Source organism: Hyla sarda, chromosome 3, assembly GCF_029499605.1.
Source record: "Hyla sarda isolate aHylSar1 chromosome 3, aHylSar1.hap1, whole genome shotgun sequence".
NCBI classification, from domain to species: Eukaryota; Metazoa; Chordata; class Amphibia; order Anura; family Hylidae; genus Hyla; species Hyla sarda.
This window is the reverse complement of record NC_079191.1, coordinates 269,888,241-269,910,257: the sequence shown is the minus strand read 5'-3', so window position 1 is coordinate 269,910,257 and position 22,017 is coordinate 269,888,241. Positions and strand designations below refer to the sequence as shown.

At 42.7% G+C, this 22,017-nt stretch overlaps 1 protein-coding gene across 6 annotated transcripts in view; it reads left to right on the top strand.

Moving 5' to 3' along the window:
* MAP3K5 (mitogen-activated protein kinase kinase kinase 5) overlaps positions 1-22,017 on the top strand; it is a 329,350-nt gene that overhangs the window by 231,588 nt on the left and 75,745 nt on the right. For all 6 annotated transcript variants that reach the window (XM_056566626.1, XM_056566625.1, XM_056566627.1 and 3 more), the window contains 2 exons: positions 7,246-7,327; positions 15,739-15,872. In XM_056566626.1, the coding sequence (XP_056422601.1) occupies positions 7,246-7,327; positions 15,739-15,872 (216 nt within the window). The remainder of the gene's footprint in view (positions 1-7,245; positions 7,328-15,738; positions 15,873-22,017) is intronic.

Genomic DNA, 22,017 nt, shown 5'->3' with positions numbered 1-22,017 from the left:
GTCACGTGATAGTCTGTGGGGGTGGGTGTGTACATATACCTCCAGCATCTTCATTTTTATTGTACTTGAGAAAGAAGCCAATCTGGCTTCAAAACGCATTGTACGTTTTTAATATTCTTACATTTTTAAATAAATCCCTACTGGTTCATTAGTTTACAATTTTAGTATATGGAGGGCAACCCACGTGGATTCCCCTTGTTTGGTGGAGTTTGGAGTTAGACTAAAATTTTACACCTTGAATAAGTTCTATGTGGAATTCAGAGTTTACACCTTGCAGATGTCTTCAACTACATTCAGCTATGTAATGCTTCCCAATGTGCTTTAATTTGTTAACCTTCCGGGGGAAAGGGGGGTAAATAGTATTTGACACTGTACAGCTTAATAATGTCCATACAGTTATGTCCGTATGTGTGTTTTGGTTCTTCTTGCTCAATTCTATGTTCCATGTTCCGTGCTCTGGTTCTCCTGCAATTTTCCGCTGTATTTTCTGCTCCAGGGTCGACTTGGAGCATGGGCAGAGCTTCTTGACAGCAGCGGTGATATCACAATATTCCGCCCATGCTCCAAGTCAGCCCTGGAATAGAAGATACGGCGGAATACTGTGGAAGAACCAGAGCATGGAACTGGACCAGGTAAGTATGGTTGTCATCAGTGTCACCTGCACTACCGGTCTGTCCCGACCGGTTAGTGCAGGTGAAACTGGTGACAGACTTCCTTTAAAGAAGAACGGTCATCCTGTTCACCCACACTAAACCCAATACACCGGGTTATGCTGTGGGTGAACAGGAGACAGATGAGGGGTCACTAACGGCTATACGTACATGCACTCCGGAGATCTGTCCCTCTGAAGATATACTGAATTCACTTAAATATCATAATGAAGTTAGGTTAAAGGAAAACGGTCATCCTGTTCACCCACACTAAACCCAATACACCGGGTTATAATGTGGGTGACCAGGAGACTGATGAGGGGGTCACTGACTGCACTACGGAGATCTGTCCCACCAAAGATCTGCTTCCATCTTCCGTGAATTGCGCACTTGAGGCGGGCCCGTTGGCTCAATTTGAATATTCATTGTCGTTGGTCACGTGAGCGATTAGTCGGCTCAGCATTCCTGTCACCCGAAATAATGACTATTCAAATTCATTCGGTGGGCCCTCCTCCAGCTCGCAATTCACGGAAGATGGAAGCAGATCTTTGGAGGGACAGATCACCGTAGTGCAGGTACCTATAGCAGTCAGTGACCCCTCATCAGTCTCCTGGTCACCCACACTATAACCCAGTGTATTGGGTTTAGTGTGGGTGAACAGGATGACAGTTTTCCTTTAACATAACTTCATTGTGATATTTAAAGGACCTGCCCGGGGCGCACTTTTCTCATTTTATCCCGTCCGGGCTGCAAAATAAAAGAAAACAAACTTTCTCTTACCTGCCTACGATCCCCCGGTGCTCCGGTACAGGTGTTCGTTCCCCGGGCTGTATTCTTCTTACTTCCTGTTAGCCCGACACGTCACACGGAGCTTCAGCCTATCACCGGCCGCAGCGATGTCCCGCCTCAACTGGTGATAGGCTGAAGCTCCGTGTGACGTGCTGGGCTAACGGGAAGTAAGAATACAGCCCGGGGACCGAACACCTGTACCAGAGCTCCGGGTACTCGTTGGCAGGTAAGAGAAAGTTTGTTTTCTTTTTTTTGCAGCCCGTACGGGATAAAATTAGAAAAGTGCTCGCCGGACGTGTCCTTTAAGTGAATTCAGGCTACTAGATATGTCTCCAGAGAGCTTTTTTTTTTATTCGAATATATCAACTTACTCACAGTATACTCAAATGAACCGATACAGGGATGTGTTGTTTGCCAAAGACAAATGTTTCACAGTAGCAAATCAACTATTAAAACTTAACTATTAAAGGAAATCTGTCATCAGAATCACCTGCACTAAACCTGTTACACAGGCTTGTAGTGCGGGTGATCCTGATTAAAACGCTCCTTACCTGGTTAAAAATGGTTCAGCGGTTCTTCAGATATCTTTATTTTTAGTTTTCTGTTATTCCCTGGCTTGGGACTCAGTGGGAGGTGTTATCATCTGGGACTCGGCCCCACGTCATTCTAGCTGGGCGGAGCAGCCGCCCGGCTCATGAATATTCATGAACTTATCCTCGCGGCCCTCCCCACCAGACCTAGAAAAAGGAGCTAGACTACGAGGATAAGTTCATGAATATTCATGAGCCGGGCCGAGTCATGACGTGTGGCCGAGTCCCAGATTATAACACCTCCCACTGAGTCCCAAGCCAGGGAATAACAGAAAACTAAAAATAAAGATATCTGAAGAACCGCTGAACCGTTTTTAACCAGGTAAGGAGCGTTTTAATCAGGATCACCCCGCACTACAAGCCTGTGTAACAGGTTTAGTGCGGGTGATTCTGATGACAGATTTCCTTTAAATTAGCCAATAAAAAATAATACTCGTAGAATAAACACAAATGTGACCCGAAATATTGATATCAAAATCGCAAAGCAACCCCAGAAACTTGAATCAGATTGCAAACCTCTGATATACGTAGAGGAGCAACAATATAAATGTCCAAGTGCTAACGCGTTTCACCCGCACTGTGCTATGCGGGATCGTCTGGGGACATAGCTCTGGTGAAAAAAGAAATATCTGGATACCAAGTTACTTGAAAATGTAAGATAGGTCAGATACACAAAGCAGACTTATCCAAAGCACCACTGTGAAAATCATATCATGCTCCCTAATGGAGACCAAATATCTTATAGGGGTACTCCGGTGGAAAAGTTTTTTTAAATCAACAGGTGCCAGAAAGTTGAACAGATTTGTAAATTACTTCTATTAAAAAATCTTAATCCTTCCAGTGCTTATTAGCTGCTGAATACTACGGAGGAAATTATTTTCTTTTTGGAACACAGAGCTCTCTGCTGACATCACGAGCACAGTGCTCTCTGCTGACATCTCTGTCCATTTTAAGAACTGTCCAGATTAGGAGAAAATCCCCTTAGCAAACATATGCTGCTCTGGACAGTTCCTAAAATGGACAGATATGTCAGCAGAGAGCACTGTGCTCATGATGTCAGCAGAGAGCTCTGTGTTCCAAAATGAAAAGCATTTACTCTGTAGTATTCAGCAGCTAATAAGTACTGGAAGGATTAAGATTTTTTAATAGAAGTAATTTACAAATCTGTTTAACTTACTGGCACCAGTTGATTAAAAAAAAAAAAAAGTTTTCCACCAGAGTACCCCTTTAACCCCTTAAGGACCCAGCCTTTTTTTTTTAACATCTGACCACTGTCACTTAAAGCATTAATAACTCTGGGATGCTTTTACTTTTCATTCTGATTCAGAGATAGTTTTTTCGTGACATATTCTACTATGGTAGTGGTAAAATTTTGTCGATACTTGCATCATTTCTTGGTGAAAAATTCCAAAATTTGATGAAGAAAATTTTAAATGTTTGCATTTTTTTTTTTTTACTTTGAAGCTCTCTGCTCATAAGGAAAATGGATATTCTAAATAAATTATATATTGATTCACTTATACAATATGTCTACTTTGTTTGCATCATAAAGTTGACATGTTTTTACTTTTGGAGGACATCAGAGGGCTTCAAAGTTAAGCAGCAATTTTCCAATTTTTCCCAAAATTTTCAAAATCTGAATTTTTCAGGGACCAGTTCAGTTTTGAAGTGGATTTAAATGGCCTTCATATTAGAAATACCCCACAAATGACCCAATTATAAAAACTGCACCCCTCAAAGTATCCATAATGACATTCAGTAAGTGTGTTAACCCTTTAGGTGTTTCACAGAAATAGCAGCAAAGTGAAGGAGAAAATTCAAAATCTTCATTTTTTTACACTCTCATTTTCTTGTAGACCCAGTTTTTGAATTTTTACAAGTGGCAATAGGAGAAAAAGCCAAAATGTAACCCAATTTCTCTCGAGTAAGGAAATGCCTCATGTGTATGTCAAGTGTTCATTGGGCGCACTAGAGGGCTCAGAAGGGAAGGAGCGACAATGGGATTTTGGAGAGTGAATGTTGCTGAAATGGTTTTTGGGGGGCATGTCACATTTAGAAAGCCCCCTATGGTGCCAGAACAGCAAAGAATACCCACATGGCATACTATTTTGGAAACTACACCCCTTAAGGAACGTAACAAGGGGTACAGTGAGCCTTAACTACCCACAGGTGTTTGATGACTTTTTGTTAAAGTTGGATGTGTAAATGAAAAACTAAAATGCAGTTTTTTCCCTAAGTTTTACATTTTTTACAAGGGGTAATAGGAGAAAATTACCCCCAAATTTGTAACCCTATTTCTCCTGAGTATGGAAATACCCAATGTGTGGACATCAAGTGCTCTGCTGGCAAACTACAATGCTCAGAAGAGGAGTGCCATTGAGCTTTTGGAAAGAGAATTCGTTTGGAATGGCAGTCAGGGGCCATGTGCGTTTACAAAGTCCCTCGTGCTGCCAGAAAAATTTAATTTTTCATTTTCACGGACCACTGTTCCAAACATCTGTCAGACACCTGGTGGGTGTAAATGCTCACTGTACCCCTTATTACATTACATGAGGGGTGTAGTTTCCAAAATGGGGTCACGTGGGGGGGGGGGGGGGTCCATTGTTCTGGCACTATGGGGGCTTTGTAAACACATGTGGCCTTCAATTCCGGACAAATTTTTCTCTTCAAAATCCCAATTGCGCTCCTTCTCTTCTGAGCACTGTAGTTCGCCCGCAGAGCACTTTACATCCACATATGGGGTATGGTCTTACTCAGAAGAAATGGGGTTACAAATTTTGGGGGGCTTTTTTCTTATTTTCCCTTGTGAAAATAAAAAATTTAGGGTAACACCAGCATTTTTAGTGAAATTTTTTTTTTTCATTTTCCCATCCAACTTTGTGAAACACATGTGGGGTGTTAAGGCTCACTATACCCCTTGTCACGTTCCGTGGGGGGTGTAGTTTCCAAAATGAGGTCACATGTGGGTATTTTTTTGCGTTTGTCAGAAGCGCTGTAAAATCAGCCACACCTGTGCAAATCAGCAATTTAGGCCTCAAATGTACATGGTGCACTTTCACTCCTGAGCCTTGTTGAGCACCCACAGAGCATTTTATGCCCAAATATGGGGTATTTCCGTTCTCAGGAGAAATTGCGTCAAAATTTTGGGGGTCTTTTTTTTTCCTTTTACTGCTTGGGAAAATAAAAATTGTGGGGCAACACCAGCATGTTGGTGTACATTCTTTTTTTTTTTTTACACTAACAAGTTGGTGTAGCCCCCAACTTTTCCTTTTCATAAGGGGTAAAAGGAGAAAAAGCCCCCAAAATTTGTAGTGCAATTTCTCCCGAGTACGGAAATACCCCATATGTGGCCCTAAACCGTTTCCTTGAAATACGACATGGCTCCGAAGTGAGAGAGCGCCATGCTCATTTGAGGACTAAATTAGGGATTGCATAGGGGTGGACATGGGGGTATTCTACGCCAGTGATTCCCAAACAGGGTGCCTCCAGCTGTTGCTAAACTCCCTGCATGCCTGGACAGTCAGTGGCTGTCCAGAAATGCTGGGAGTTGTTGTTTTGCAACAGCTCGAGGCTCCGTTTTGGAAACGCTGCCATACAATACGTTTTTCATTTTTATTGGGGGGGGGGGGGGCGACAGTGTAAGGGGATGTTTATGTAGTGTTTTACCCTTTATTTTGTGTTAGTGTAGTGAAGTGTTTTTAGAGTACATTCGCACTGGCGGGTTAGGGTGAGTTTCCCGCTAGGAGTTTACTTTTTGGGCATGCTGGGATTTGCAGTTTTGCAACATCTGGAGAGCTACAGAGAAACCACTGCACAGTGATCTCCAAACTGTAACCCACCAGATGTTGCAAAACTACTAATCCCAGCATGCCCAGACAGCAAACAGCTGTTTGGGCATGCTAGGAGTTGTAGTTTTTCAAGATCTGGAGGGATACAGTTTAGAGACCACTGTGCAGTGGTTTCTCTGTAGCTCTCTAGATGTTGCAAAACTACATATTCCAGCATGCCCATACAGCTGTCTGGGCATGCTGGGAGTTGTAGTTTTGCAACATCTGGAGGGCTACAGTGTAAAGACCACTGTATAGTGGTCTCAGACTGTAGACCTCCAGATGTTGCTAGGCAACTTACCGGCTTTCGTACGATCCAGGGAGCCGTCCTCTTCTGCCGCACGACATTGCCGCCCGCCGATCACCGTCGCCTGCCGATCACCGTCGCCCGCTGCCTCCGGACAGTTAAGTGGATCTTCGGCGCCCGGTCCCCTTCAGTTCCCCGTTCTGCCCCGCCTATTGTAGGTGGGCAGGATGGGGAAAACTAAAGTTAAACCCCCCCCGCCCCCGACTGCTATTGATCAATATCAGCAGTCACCCCGGTCTGGTCCCCGCCCGGCGCGCGGCAGGGACCGAAATTCCCACGGGCATATGGATACGTCCTGGGTCCGTAAGTACCAGAAAGCCAGGGCGTATCCATATGCCCTAGGTCCTTAAGGGGTTAATATAAAAACTTAAGTAGATAGAAGTTATGAATATCCACCATTACTAGCAGCACATCCTATTCCACATCTCGGGATGCAATGAGTGGCCCTATCATGGGTCGTGGTTCTTACTTATCAGTTTCAATTGTGTGGCCTGTCTCTGATGTCCACCTGGATTAATTTCAGGCATCTTAACCTTATTGTTAATATATGTAATGGTGGATATTCATGACATAAGAGATTTGGTCTCCATTAGTTAGCATGATCTGATGTTCACAGTGGGGCTTTGGATACGTCTGCTTTGTGTATCCTACCTATCTTACATTTTCAAGTAACTTAGATCGGGGATAAAAATAAATATCTGGATACCATGTCCCCTGAGGATCCCGCATAGCACAGTGCGGGTGAAACTCGTTGAGCTTGGCAATTTCTATTGTTGCTCCTTTACGTATATGAGGTTAGCAATCTGATTTAATTGTCTGGGGTTGCTTTGTGATTTTGATTTCGATATTTTCCTGAATAGTTTATTTTTTTTGTTTTATTTCCATGTTCATTCCTTATGGCTCCATTATAGCAGGTCTATTATGGACATGCTGTATTGCATCATGTTTTTGATTTTTGCAAACCAAATAAAATATGTATTAATGACGATTCTATAAAAAAAAACAGAAGGATTAAACTACCTAAAATGAAGTATTTTTTTGATAGATTTTGACATGATATGACTATATTTACTTTCGTTTAGGTTTTTTGATATGGTGAATAGCATCACTGAAGAAAATGGAAAAAACACTGATGAAGTAGATTGTGACGGAGATTCCTTGGAAGTAAGAAACTTATTAACACACAGTTTGACACAGTAGTAACATTGGGTCCTTGGGCTAAGTGAAAGGGTTCTGTAACTGTCACAAAAGGCCATTTGTTACAAGCTAAAACTGTCCTGATCACATCCTTCTTATATAGATGCAGGGGATATTACAGTCAAGCTCTTGGCTGGATTTAGATTGAATATGCATGTTTCTATGTTTTTATACCTGGCAGACAGGTGCCTGATCAATCTCGTAGATTCATAGATCTGATCTCCCTTATGCACTCTTCTTGAGATGATGGCTCCCTTTTCTGAACAGGCCTTCTCCTTTCATTGGACCTGAGGAAACCTAAATTGGGAATATCTGTGCTCTGTTTTGGAGCAAAGGGCTTTTCGATCGTCTTTCGTGACATTGTTGAAAACGTAATATGCATCCCCAATAGCTAAAATCAATATCAGGGGATATGAATCAGACACCATTCTGATTGGGTGGGGGATGAGGCAGGGATGTCCACTCTCCCTGATCCTATTTGCACTAGCCATTGAGCCTCTGGTGGCCATGATTTGGGGTTCACCAACTATTTTGGGCATTTGGGCAGGAGAACATAAGGAGGGAGATTTATCAAAACCTGTCCACAGAAAGTGTTGTCCAGTTGCCCATAGCAACCAATCATATTGCTGCTTACATTTTTTAGCAAGGCCTCTGCAAAATGAAAGAAGTGATCTGATTGGTTGCTATGGGCAACTTGCCAACTTTTCCTTTGCATGGGTTTTGATCAATCTCCCCCAAGGTGGTCCTTATCGCTGATGACCTCCTTTTGGCTCTAGCTCCCCCCCCCCCCCCCTCTCCTCCTAATCTTCCAACCTACATTGTTTGCTACACCAATTATCTGATGTTTCTGGCCTAGAATTTAATTCATCTAGGTTCGAGGCTCTAAATGTTAGACTGCCAGAATGAACAGTTAAGCTACTTGAAGTAAAGGAATACTCCAGCTTAGTGAAATTTCCTATCCAAAGGACCACCCGCAATCTCCTTCCTGGCACCCCGCTCTCTGTTCATGTATCTCCGGCTCTCCCATAGTGGTGCATGGAGGGAGCACATTGGTCACCGTTTTGGGGCACTGGGCACGGGATGGCGCGAGGTCCTAGCAGTCAAACCCCTCGCAATCAGACACTTATATTGTATACATTTTTCTAAACTGAAGTTTAGTTTCTGCTGCAGATAAGATAAACTGCCCTACCTGAGAATAATAATGACTCCTACTGTGTCTTCTCTATGTTCAGCTATGATTAGGGATGACCTGAATGCCTGGTCTCATTTGAAATTATTTTGGCTTGGTAGAGTTGACTCTGTGAAAATGAAAATTTTGCAACATTTCATTCTCTTCCACTCGTTAAACTAATTCCAGCTCTAGTTTGTTTACAGCAGTATCTCCTAAAGTTTGTTTGGGTCACACAGAGTAGATGAGTGAGCAATGCTTAATAGACCCCTCACCTCCTGGGAGGCTTTGGAATGCCCCATCTTAAGAAATACTACCAAGAAGCTAGGATTGCTTCAGGTTTTTCAGGTTCGTGCGGCCTTAGGGTGGGTTCACACTACGTTTTCTCCCATACGGGAGCGCATACGGCAGGGGGGAGCTAAAACCTCGCGCTCCCGTATGCCTTCGTATGCACTCCCGTGTGTCATTCATTTCAATGAGCCGGCCGGAGTGAAACGTTCGGTCCGGTCGGCTCATTTTTGCGCCGTATGCACTTTTACGACCGGACCTCAAACCGTGGTTGACCACAGTTTTAGGTCCGGGGGAAAAGCGCATACGGCGCAAAAATTAGCCGACCGGACCGAACGTTTCACTCCGGGCCTGCTCATTGAAATGAATGACACACGGGAGCGCATACGGGAGCGCAAGGTTTTAGCTCCCCCCTGCCGTATGCGCTCCCGTATGGGAGAAAACGTAGTGTGAACCCAGCCTTACATGGGTTGAAGCTCTGGCGGTCCCTACATGCACCATTACTCTACTTAAGTGTATTCCTTCTGGATGCAAACCCCCAATACTGTGTCCAACACTGTTACAAACCCTCACATGCTGGGATGGCCTTCAGAACTGCTTTTCTTTGCAGCCACCACACATTTTGGCAGCCCCAATATTACAAAACCCAAACTTTCCTCCAGACATAGTGTCCCTGGTGTTTTCCTGGTGGAACAACAAGGAATTTGTTTGCATAGACGGTTTCATCGATAGACTGGGTATTAACTTCCTAACTCATTTTTGTACCTTATATTTCCTTCCTGACTCGAAGTTGTTTCACTTCCAACAAATATCATATTTTTTGGCTGATCTAAAGAAAGCTACTGCAGATATAACCTGTTGCACGCTGTATGACACTTTTTTTGTCCATTCCTCAGATTGTAACGTTTTTTTTTTTTTTATAGCTGTCTATAGGGATTGAAGTATGTCCTCCTACAAATTCCCTTGTTCCCATGTTAGCCTGGAATCTGACTTCGGGCAGACATTTAAACCTAAAACATGAGCTTAAAGGGTTACTCCGCTCCCCAGCATCCGGAACTCAATGTTCCGAACGCTAGGTGCAGGCTTCAGTGTTCACGCCCGCCTTTCTTGATATAACGCCCCGCCCTGTGACATAACGCCCCCCACCCTCCCCCAAATGAAAATCTATGGAAAGGGGGCCTTGACTGCAGTCACGCCCCCTCCCATAGACTTGCATTGAGGGGGCGGGACGTGGTAGGGCGTGATGTCACAAGGGGGCGGACGTGAACACAGAAGCCCGCACCCAGCTTTCGAAACATTGAGTTCGGTGCTGGGGAAGCGGAGTAACCCTTTAAATGGCTGACTACTTCTGTACTCTCTATTAATGTAAAACTGCAAGAAGTGGGCTGGAAGATCTTACTTAGACGGCATCTAATTCCCACCAGAGTCAATGGGATTTTTCCATCAGCCTCTCCCTATTGCTTTTGTAGTTGTCAGAATAGAGGCACCATGCTTCCTATATGGTGGGACTACTTCCATGTGTGACACTTTTGGATCCATATCTATCTCTTAATCTACTGTCACAGGCGTTCTACTTTGGAAGCAACTGGAGCAAGCACTGTTGAATGCACCAATATCGTACTGGAGACATCTTGGGCATTTGGAGACCTACTTATCTTATGTTCCTGGCTGCCAAGATTGCCATCGCTATGATTTGGAAAACTCAATCAATCCCTTTACAATTGGTCAAATTAAAGTTAAATTGGATAATTGTCAATGATAAATTACATAGTATCCTCACAGATTCTCAAAAAACTTATGATTCTACTTGGCAGCCATGGATAAACCTATTCAGAAGTTTCCCACTAATCTCCTTTTGTTCTTTACATTTTTCTTTCACAGATGTGTAGGATTCTTTTCCCTCTTAGCCATTCTTGTTTGTCTTTTCTTATGTTTATATCGCTACCCTATTACTCTGCTGGAATGCCAGGAAGTTTCGAGTTTTGTACTTAACGCACCAGGACGTACATTTACGTCCTGTACATGACCACGAGCATCTGAGTGATGCTAAAGTCATGCGCGGCAGTTCCTATCACCAGCCAGGGACCCAGCTGGTAATAGCTGACATGGCGATCGCGCGGATGTCTGCCATTAGCCCCTCAGATGCCGTGATCAATAGAGATCATGGCATCTGCGGGAGTGCGGTCAGAAAAATGCATGGTCAAATTGCCCGCAGCGCTGCTGTGGCAATCCGATTATCTGTAATGGTGGATGGAGAACTGCTTTTTACTTGAGGGGTTGAAACACAGTTTAATGGAAACTTGCACAGCTTCTATTTATATGATTAAAAAAAATGTTTATTGGAACAAAACCTCCTTTAACCACACACATTCTTTTTATTAGCTGCTAAGAAGCAGGAATTTTTGGTATTACGATCTCATAGTTTTGTAGCCTAATTCTTTAACGTGAGTAACATTTGTATCAACAGTTATTTGCACTGATGACATTAACACGTGTAAATTAATTACCTTTAATTATAGGGAAGGCGACAGGCTGTTCACCTGCATTAAACCCAATGGCCGACATCTATCATTGCCTTTAGGCTAAGTTTCTTCTTGTGTTTTTGCGCAGCATTTTTTGGGTAGAAAAAAAACGCAAGAAAAACATCAGTGCAATTTCCTGCGCCTGGCATTTTTTCTGGCAATTTTTCATTTGTGTGGAAATTGCACATTGGCAGTTTTTTTGGTCCCTAAAATTTGTTGGGTACCAAAAAAAAGGATGCAGCAGTGATGGAAAACATTTTATTAAACGAAATGTATATATTTTATAACCAATTTTTTTTTTTAATAAAGTGTGTGTGTTTCACTTTTTTTCTAAAATTTTTTATAATTTTTTTTAGGTAGTACTACTACTCTCAGCATGGAACAGGCTGTTCCATGATGGGAGTAGTAGTACCTGTACTATAGACATATTGCCCTGGGTGTCAGTCCGGACACCCTATGTGATCATCCATAATATAGCAGAGATGGAGAGGCTGTATACAGCTGTACTCCGGCCACTCACTCATTCATATTTTCCGCCCAGAGCTGTGATTGGCCGGATGGTTGCCGCCAATCACAGCTCTGAGGGAAATATGAATGAGTGAGTGGCCGAGTATAGTGCAGAGATGCGAGCGATGTATACAGCCTCTCTTCTATAGACAGGACGATCACAGCGGATGTCAGGAGTGATAGCCGCTATGATCTTTTTTTAACTGCAAGTACTACTACTCCCAACATAGAGCACACTCTGCTCCATGCTCGGAGCTGTAGTACTTGCATTAATAGACTGATCACAGTGAGTGTCCCGCTGCGATCTGTCTATTAATGCAGGTACTACAGCTCCCACCATGAAGCAGAGTGTGCTCCATGTTGGGAGTAGTAGTACCTGCAGTTAAGGAAAGATCACAGCGGATGTCACTACTGGCACCCGCTGGGATCCTCCTGTATAATGTATAGATGCGGCTGCTCTTCTATGGTCCCCTGCACGGCCGTATATATACACATATTCCTGTAGTGTAGTCAGAATGAGTACCTTCTGTAGATTGCGCTGATAGCCGGACGAGTCCCAGTCCCTGGGCAGAGGGTGCGCTGCTAGAGACTCGGCCGTCTCAGACGTGCAGCGGTAGCAGTGGGCTCAGTCTGTGGATACTGCAGCGGTTCTCTGTTGTATTCTTGTGGAAAAGGTTGATGTGGCACTTGGATTGTTTGTGGTTGAAGCTGGATGCGTTTCAGTTCCTCCTTAGGCTTACATATGTTTAGCTGCTGAAGAAAGGTCCGAAGGAGGACCTGAAACGCGTTCAGCTTCAACCACAAACAATCCAAGTGCCACGTCAACCTTTTCCACAAGAATACAACGGAGAAACGCTGCAGTATCCACTGACTGAGCCCACTACTGCCGCTGCACATCTGAGATGGCCGAGTCTCTAACATTATATACTGAAATAAACATACGTTATCCTAATATTCACGACTCTGAGCCCCAATTTCTGTATTCTATTTCAAATTTTTTGGCACCGTGGGTATAGGTGTTATTTGGGCAGCTAGAGTCTCAGGTTGCCAGGTCAATAGGAGCCTCTCTATCACTCTTTTTTTTCTTGTTAAATTCCTATTTCCCACAGAGAGCTGTGATTGGCTGGAACCATCTGGCCAATCACAGCTCTCTGCGGGAAATATGAATAGGTGTATATATAAGTCAGGGCAGGGGAACATAGAAGAGCAGCCGGCCGCATCTATACATTATATAGGGGGATCGCAACAGGCGATCTGTCAATTAGTACAGGTACTACTACTCCCATCATGGAACATTGTGTTCCATGCTGGGAGTAGTAGTACTACCTAAAAAAAATTAATAAAATAAAGGAAAAAAAAGTGAAAAACACACACACACTACATTTTTATTATTGTCTGCTACATTTTTAGGTCCCCGCCCGCCCACATAAATTGATCCCTGTTTAAAAAATAATAAAAATGTTGTTATAAAACATACATTTCGTTGGATACAAATTTTTCCTTCACTACTGTATCTTTTTATTTACATTTTTTTTATGGTACCCTAGGAAATTTTATTTAAAAAAAAAGGTATCTCCATCACTTTTTTGGATCGCTAAAGTCCAAAAAAGAATAAAAACTGCCTGAAAAAATGCCACAGTTAAAACCCACATCGTTTTTCTTGACGTTTTTTCACTCCCAAAGACTTCTATGGGAGGAAAACACCACGATTTTGAATAAAAAATCGCCAGTGGCTCAACATGCTGCGATTACCAAGGATCTGAAAAACGCCAAAAAAGAGTGAAAAAACATTAAAAGGATTTAAAAAATGCCAAAGTGAAAAACGCCAAGTGGAATAAGAATTTTGCGATTTCTCATTGATTTACAGCTAACTCTTGACGCAGCGTTTTTTGGCCATGCTGCAGAACTGGCGTTTTTCTTGGCGTTTTTACCCCCCCAAAAAAGGAGAAACTTGGCCTTAGACTGTTTGTTTTTTGTGTCTAGAAAAGGTGCAAATAATGCGCAAGCAGGGTTTATTTGCGCCTTTTTGTTTTACACTTTTCTGCTGATATTGAGTTGCAATTCACTGATTTTGGCAATACACATGATATGGAAGGGTTTTATGAACTGCGTCTTTTTGTGAAAAGGTGCAAAAAAGGCGCAAATCCACTGAAAAGTCTCTAAAACTACACCAGCCCAGACTTGGCTTAGCTTTTTGGTTTACTGTATGTGAAGAGAGAAATTTCAGAAAATGTTTACCTGCCCAAAATTTATCAAATGCTCTTTGACCATTTAATAAATGTGGTGCTCCTACACATTACCAGCACACACAAAAAAGTGTAGAAAAATGCTTCACTTACACCTACAATCATAAATGCCGGCCAATATACTGGGTTATTGTGCGGGTAACAGTATTCAAATGCGGGGTCACTTACATGTATTAATAAAGTATTTCCAGCCTTAGGTGTCTTTAAAGGGGTATTCCAAGAGTTTTTTTTTTTTCTTCTTTATTTGACTTTGCGACTGCTGGATGGGAGAGAAATCATTCTGCAACTAATTGTATTTTTGCAACAGCTGGAGGCACCCTGGTTAAAAAAAAAGGTCTTTTGAATGGAATGAAGCTCATTTGTGTTTCAATGGATGGGGTGGCCTATGTGTGGGAGGGAGGAAAGTGACCTCACACTTACAAACAAGGAACTGTAGGATTTGTAATTTGGGAGAACCAACTCCCAACAGGAAATACCAGTTCACAAAAAGATAGCCACAGCGTTATGGTAATCTCACAACATAGCCGTTTAGCCCCAAGACAAGTGCAGATGCTTTCTAAGAATGTCGATTACTGTCTGGCTGGTATGTACTAAAATCACCTTATGGTGGATAACCCCTTTCATTTTCTAGGTGCATTGTACGGCAATGAAGGCAGAGGCAGCCCTGCCAAAATTGCCTGGATGCTCTCTTGTTTTTTTTGCTTGTTGACATGGGATACATCCTATAGGTAGTTTTCTCTTCTGGTCAGGCATGCTCAGTTTTTCTTACACATAGCCAATATACAGCGGATTAGACTGCAGCATACAGCTACTAAACAGCATACTTATGAGGGAGTCTGGCTGAATATTCACTGGCCATTATGAGGTAAATATATTGTACATTTACTCTGCTTTAAATATACTGTATTTACTTCTATAGCTTCATTGTACGCTGAGAAGAGAGCTTTACCATTATGAAGATTAGGTTCTTAATGCAGCACAGGAAAAAGCATCTGCACTAATGACTGCCGGGAAATTAAATTCAAACCAAATCATGTGACGCTCCACCCACCACACAGATTTTCATATGAAAAGGAGAGTGGATAAAATAAGGCAGAGACAAGGAAATTGCTTTTCTCAGGTTGTGTGCCTAAATGTGATTTTTTTTGCGCATTACTACAAAACAAACCTACAAACCTGAGAAAGTGGCGTGCTTTCACAACCCAACCTATTTACTATTGAATTCACAGAAAATCCTGTGAATAAATGGCTGGGAATTTCACCCAAGAAAAAGCTGGTCAGAAAACTATCCCCATTTGTAAATCTGTAAATCCTCATGGTATTTCCTGTCCATTTGCAGAAGGTCTGGTAAAATCCACCTATTTGGGGACCTTTATCAATCTGCCTGAAACCCTAATTGTCTGGTTTTTATCACAGTAACCAATCACAGCTTAACTTTCATATCTTAACAAGCTCTGGTAAAGTTAAAGTTGAGCTGTGATTGGTTGCTGTGAAAAAATCAGACAATTACGGTTTCAGGCAGATTAATAAAACACAATGGCCCAGATTTAGTAATCATTGTGGCATCAATTACCATATTAGATCATTTTGTTGTATTAACCATTTATTATGCAATATTTCATTTTTTTGTTTTTTTATTTTTTATAGTTTGATTACGAATATGATGAAAATGGGGACAGAGTGGTGTTGGGTAAAGGTACACATGGAGTGGTTTATGCAGGACGCGACCTCAGTAACCAAGTCAGGATAGCTATAAAGGAGGTACCTGAGAGGGACAGCAGGTATGTTTCTCAACATAAAAAACAAAGGGTGGAAAAAAATATTAACTCTTTTTCCATGAAGCACTTACAGGCAGTGTATTAATGTCAGTGTATATGTTGGATCTTTGTTAGAATTTGTTAAAATATTTTTTTCCCCTCATATGTAATGTGAAAATATTATCTAAATATGGTGTTCTTATTTTTGCATTTTGCGTAATTACCTATGCTAATTTGATGCACTAATACTTTGGATTAGGTCTAATAGGACATGTCTCTACAACACTGGAAGACCAGAAACTTAAAGTATCACCTTTTTTTTCCTTCTAATTAGTGTATAGGTGTCGGCACAACTGCTAGATGTGGTATCAAATCTAGAAACAGATAGAAAATCTATTCTTAGTACTCACCAAGTCATTTGCATATTTGCGTCTTTATTCACAAGGTATCATATGGTGAAAGGAAGGCCAGAGCACTGAAAAGAGTCATTTGACTTGACTTGGTGAGTGCTGAGAATATATTTTCTATCTTTTTTTTCATGATTAGAGCCAGATACTTTATAATTTTTTTTTCATTTGTGTACATTAAAGGGGGCAGCCATTTTTCCTAAGCTGCTTTAAACAGCATTTAGAAATATGTTCTACAGCAAGCCCAATGGGCATAGGAACAACAGACAATGGGCTCTCTGTTAAATTTTCTAGGCATGCTCAATGACACTTGCTGAGGTCATTGTACAGTGGTGGGAGACCTGAATTCTGACCATCACTTATTGAATTGAATTGAATGGCATGACCTGATCTTATCCATATACTGGTATCACCTTTCACTGTAATTGTCTGGAAGGATAAATAGGACACTGCAGGAAAGCGATCTGTACAGGACAGTAAGGCTCGGTTTACACAACAGAATTTTTGAGGGGAATTCCATTTTGAGATTCCACTTAGAAATTTCGGTGCAGCAGAGTCCCATTGGTGGTATTGGGATTCCCCTGCACAGTGCTCACAAGGGAACTTTAGCAGCCAATATTCCGCAACCAAAAGATTGGGGACGACAATGCCTATACTCTGAAGCCCCAAGAGGAACAAGTGTCAACTTATTATCAGGCCTAGTGACCAGACTGAAAACTGAAAGCTTTCTGAAATATTTTGTAATATGAATAATAAGTTAAATGGGCACTGGAAAAACTTTTGACATGTCCTGCCAGTCAGGATAACAAGCCAGTGGAAGTTTAGGCTCAGCATGTTCTCTCCCAGCTCAATGTCAAGTAAGTGACACAGACTCTCAATGTAAGTCTATGAAGCCTATCTCGATCATGTAACACAGCATGGAGAGTAGCACATGGCAACGCATAATTCTCCTGGCTCATTCTCCTGATCGGCAAAGGTCTAAACACTTAGATCAGCACCGATCAAAACGTTTAACATGTTGCTATGACATGTCAAAAGTTTAAGTGACAAGTACACTTTTAAAATTGCCCAAACTTCTTAACATAAACTTCTAAACAAAAATTTACACATTTTATATTTTTCTTTAACATAGTTTTTATTACATGTTCACAAAAGGTACATGACATCATACACTTTAAATGACTCTAGGTACAAATTACATTATAAGGACCGTCTGGGTAACAGTAAGGAGTGTGCACATAGGAGGATATTCAAACCTTAACTTAATAAAAAAAAGGAAAAAAATATAATAACCAAACAATTATAGACTTTTAGTGGGTTTAAATGCTGATTTGGAGGCTGTAAAGTTGCACCTCATAACAGGAGAGGTGGGTGGGGGGGAGGGGGTAGCAGAGAAAATCTTATCACAGAGACCATTGATACAAGGATGTAGCCGCAATGATACTACCAACCACAGTGTGGACAGTGAGGGGGGGAAAAAAACTTTGTGCTACCTACATATCACCTAGAAGTTTCAATGTACATTCCTTTGCAAACACATTTGTGCCAGCACATGGGAGAAAAATATCAGAATTAGCTTATAGTGTTAGATAGCAGCATAGGTCATTTTTTTGGGAGTGTTTTCCCAATGAGCAATGCTACGCGAGATGTTGCTAACCCATAAGATTGCCCATCCCCCTTGCTCCAGTGACATCTCTACCCTAAATAAGAATAACATAACGTAGTTAGATTTAGTTTGGGGGTATGAGATAAAACATGGTGCATCATAAATTGTAGAGATGCATTTCTTTACCTTGGTAGATAATGAAAATAATTGAAAAGCTACTTATGGAAACTTAGTCATCATAAGGCAATTAAATATGTGCTTGTTTGATCTGCAAGTAAAGAAAAATATCTGAAAAGGATAATTGGTATTTAGCATTTAAATCTATATTAGGTCTTTATCAAAATGCAGGATCTAGGTAATACCCTTGGAAGCCCAGAAAGAGACATTTAAGTCAGCAATACAAGAGATCAAATACACATGCGGATGTTGTTTCATTGCACCTGTCCAACCAACTTCTGGCCTGATTTCAACAGTCCAACAAAATAGTATCATCTTATTTTTTTTTTTTTAAAGTATTTATCTAGTTTTGCAATTTGAGTAACAAGTAACAAACAGTACCAACAAGGTAATCATCGACAACAGCCTCCGTAAGTCCCAGAGACAGACTCTACAATAATGACAAGAGTTTAAGTATGCTGATACATTCATAATCCTTAAGAATTGGTACATCTGAGATCCGACCAGAGAGAGCCCAGCACAGACAGACAAACAGCACTCGCACAAGCACACTTTCCAGTATCCCCAACCCCCCTCCCCATGCCGACCCCCTCCCTTAAAGTACAGCAGCACACTATGGGAGACCTACTGAGACGATCTAGCCAGGGAGTCAGCCGACACATCAAGTAAAATCCAGGGGATCCACACCTTGTCAAATTTCTTAGGGCACCTATGACTCGCATACAATGCCTGGTACAACGGGACATATTTGTTAACCACCTAGACAGAGGAGGAGCGGAGGTATCCTTCCAGGCCATCACTACAACTTTATGGGCACAGAAAAGGAGGAAACGGATCAATAGGCGTCTATGTGAACCAGAGACAACCTCATTAATAACGCCCAACAGGCATACCACAGGTTTGAGTAAAAAGGGAAGTCCAGATTATCTGCCAAAAACCCAATCACTTCCCTCCAGAAGGAGGCAATTACTGGACAATCCCAGACAGCATGCATAAAGGTACCTACCTCCGAAGAACAACGTAAACACAGATCAGACAGGGAAACTCCTATACGCTTCAATTTAGCAGGGGTATAGTACAACCTCAATACCTATCTAGACTGTATCAACATATCTTGACTACTAACTACAGTGGAGTAATAAGAACCTTCAACCTCCTTCCACTGGCATTCAGACAGATCCAAGATATCAGCCACCCATTTATGGAAGGCTTCTGAGAAAGAGCTAGGCCCCAGCGACTGGAGGAGAGCATAGGACTGAGTAAGGGGTTTAGAAAGATCTGTGGTGCCCAGGAGAAGCTCCAAGTTAGAAAATGCAGGAGTAAACGTTAGGGAGCCAAACTGCTCCTGAACCGCATGCCGAAGCTGAAGATACCTATAAAATGCTGGAGTGCTTATGAACCCATAAGCACTCCAGCCAAGGCAGTTGCAGAGTTTGACAGATCCAGGTCGATACACCATTCTGCATAGACCAGTTGAGAGGCAAGAAAATAGTTATATACATCAGGGGCGGCCAAGCCGCCATGTCTTTTAGGAGCCTGGAGAAGAACCTGACAAAGTCTGGGGAGTTTTCCCTGCCAATAGAAGGATCCCAGAGCACCACTTAGAGTACTAAAATATTTCTTAGGGGGAATCTGGGGAGCTAGATGAAAAAGGTACAGGAATTTAGGAAGGTAAATCATTTTGAATATATTAAACCTGCCAGTTTGGGATAGAGGGAGCAAGGACCAGGCAGTCAACCACTCCACAGTGGAGCACAAAATCGGAACCAAATTCAGGGAAAGATAGTCCGTCAGGGATGCAGTAACCTCCACCCCTAGGTATCTAAAACGGGGGACCACTTGCACTCACGCCGGAAGAGAGGAGGGGAGGAGAACCCCGGGTGAAAGCGCCATTAGAGAGGACTTAGCCCAATTTACCCGTAAGCCCAAAATTGAACCAATCCAGTCAAGTAGGTAAATTAAAGACAGGAGAGAATCCCCCACATCCGCCAAGTGCACTGTGTCATCCGCATAAAGGGAAACCTCTACAGTAGACTGCCTGGGGATACCACAGATAGTGGGGTCTTTACGGATGGCCGCTGCCAAAGGTTCAACTGCTAGCGCAAAAAGGAAGGGAGATAGTGGGCACCCCTGTCTCATCCCATGACCCAGGAGGAAGGGAGCAGAAACATCCAAGTTGGTGCGAATGCAGGCCCTAGGGCTATCATATAACAACCAAACCCAAGGGCAGAATCTGGGACCACCCATAGAAAGGGCCACACCACCGAGTCAAAGGCCTTATGGACATCATAACTACCACTCAGTAGGAAAATCTTCCACCATGGCTGCAATATTCAGTTGCAGGCACTTCCCATTCATATCAGTAGCTCTACCCGCATAAACCCAGTTTGGTTGGGATTAATGATGGAGATGACACCATGTAGGCGAGTAGCCAGCACTCTAGCCAAGATAATATCGACATTTAAAAGGGAGATAGGTCTATAAGAATCAGGCAGCAATGGGTCCTTTCCAGGCTTGGGAAGCACTACAATCAACACCTCCCTCATAGTCTGGAAGAGAATCTTCAACAGCCATCGAATGAAATAGTTTAAGGAGTATAGGGGCCAGTCGCTCCCCATTCATCCTATACCAATCGCCAATCATCCCATCTAGACCCCGGGTTTTCCCATGAGGAAGATCACGAATAGCCTGCTCCATCTCCTCAACTTCAAAGGGGGAGTCCAGCGCCTCTGCCTGAGCGCGACTAAGTGTGGGAAGGGATAGCTCCTGTAAGATAAACAGAATTTCCCCCTGACAGGGCCTAGGAGGAGTGGAATACAAGGAGGAGTAAAAGTCCCTGAAGACAGAATTGATCAACTGGGGGTCAGACACCACAGAACCATCCCCACCCCTAATACAAGGGTATAGAGGCAGCAGGAAGACTTGCCCTCGCCAAGTAGGCTAACAACTTCCCGTTCTTGTCCCCAAACTCAAAAAGAGCAGCCTCCCTGTCCGCCAACTGCAACTAGACCCTATCCTTCTGAACAACTGAAAGAGAACTGAGCCTTGGCCCACGCCCTCTTAGTATCAGGGGAGGGATCTCTAATATATGCCGCCTCCAAAGCACTCACCTCCTGCAGCAACCCATTCTCCATAGCTGACCTGGTTTTCCTTTGACCCGCTATAAAGGGCACCCCTGATCGTTGCCTTGTATGCATCCCATTGAACTAAAGGGTCAGGTTAAGAAGCATTATGCTCCCAGTCAGTCAGGCCCCAACGCCAAGCACCAGATATTAAGGGTGGAGGAGCCAGGGTCAGCAGTAGTGGTGCGGTCGAGTAAAGGATAAGGAGCCATATTGAAGTCACCTATGAAAAGGACAGGGTCAGAGGGAAAAGACAACAGTTTGTTAGTAATCAGCTCCAACACAGTGACCTGAAAAGGAGGGGGCACATAAACTGAGACAAGAACAAATGAGAAAGAACCCATAGAACAGTGCAATTTGAAAAACCTGCCAAAGTTGTCGCAGGCTGCCAATGGCAAGGACTTAGTGATTAAAACAGAGACTAGTGTAATTAGAAAAGGAGGCATGGTAGCCCCACGCTATCCATGCCCTTTTCAGGGCAAGAACCTTCTGGCCTATAAGAGGAGTTTCCTGTAAACCTATAATGTGAGGAGACTGACATTTCACAAAGTCCACACATAAGGCCCTCTTAAACTTGGAGTTAACCCCCGAACATTCCAACTAACAACCTTTAGGGACCCCATCACTAAAGAGAGCCATAGAGAGAAGCAGGAAGGAGCAAAGGAGGACCAGGACAAGGAAGGAAAGAGCATCGGGACCAAACACAACCAACATAAAGATAGACATGGCACAGACCTAAAACATATAAACAAATGAAACAAAGCATAACCAAAACAGTCCCAGGAATTCCCTGTCTAACACTAATCGGGACATAGTAAAACATCTATGCCCTAACACAGTGCAGACCTATACCCCAA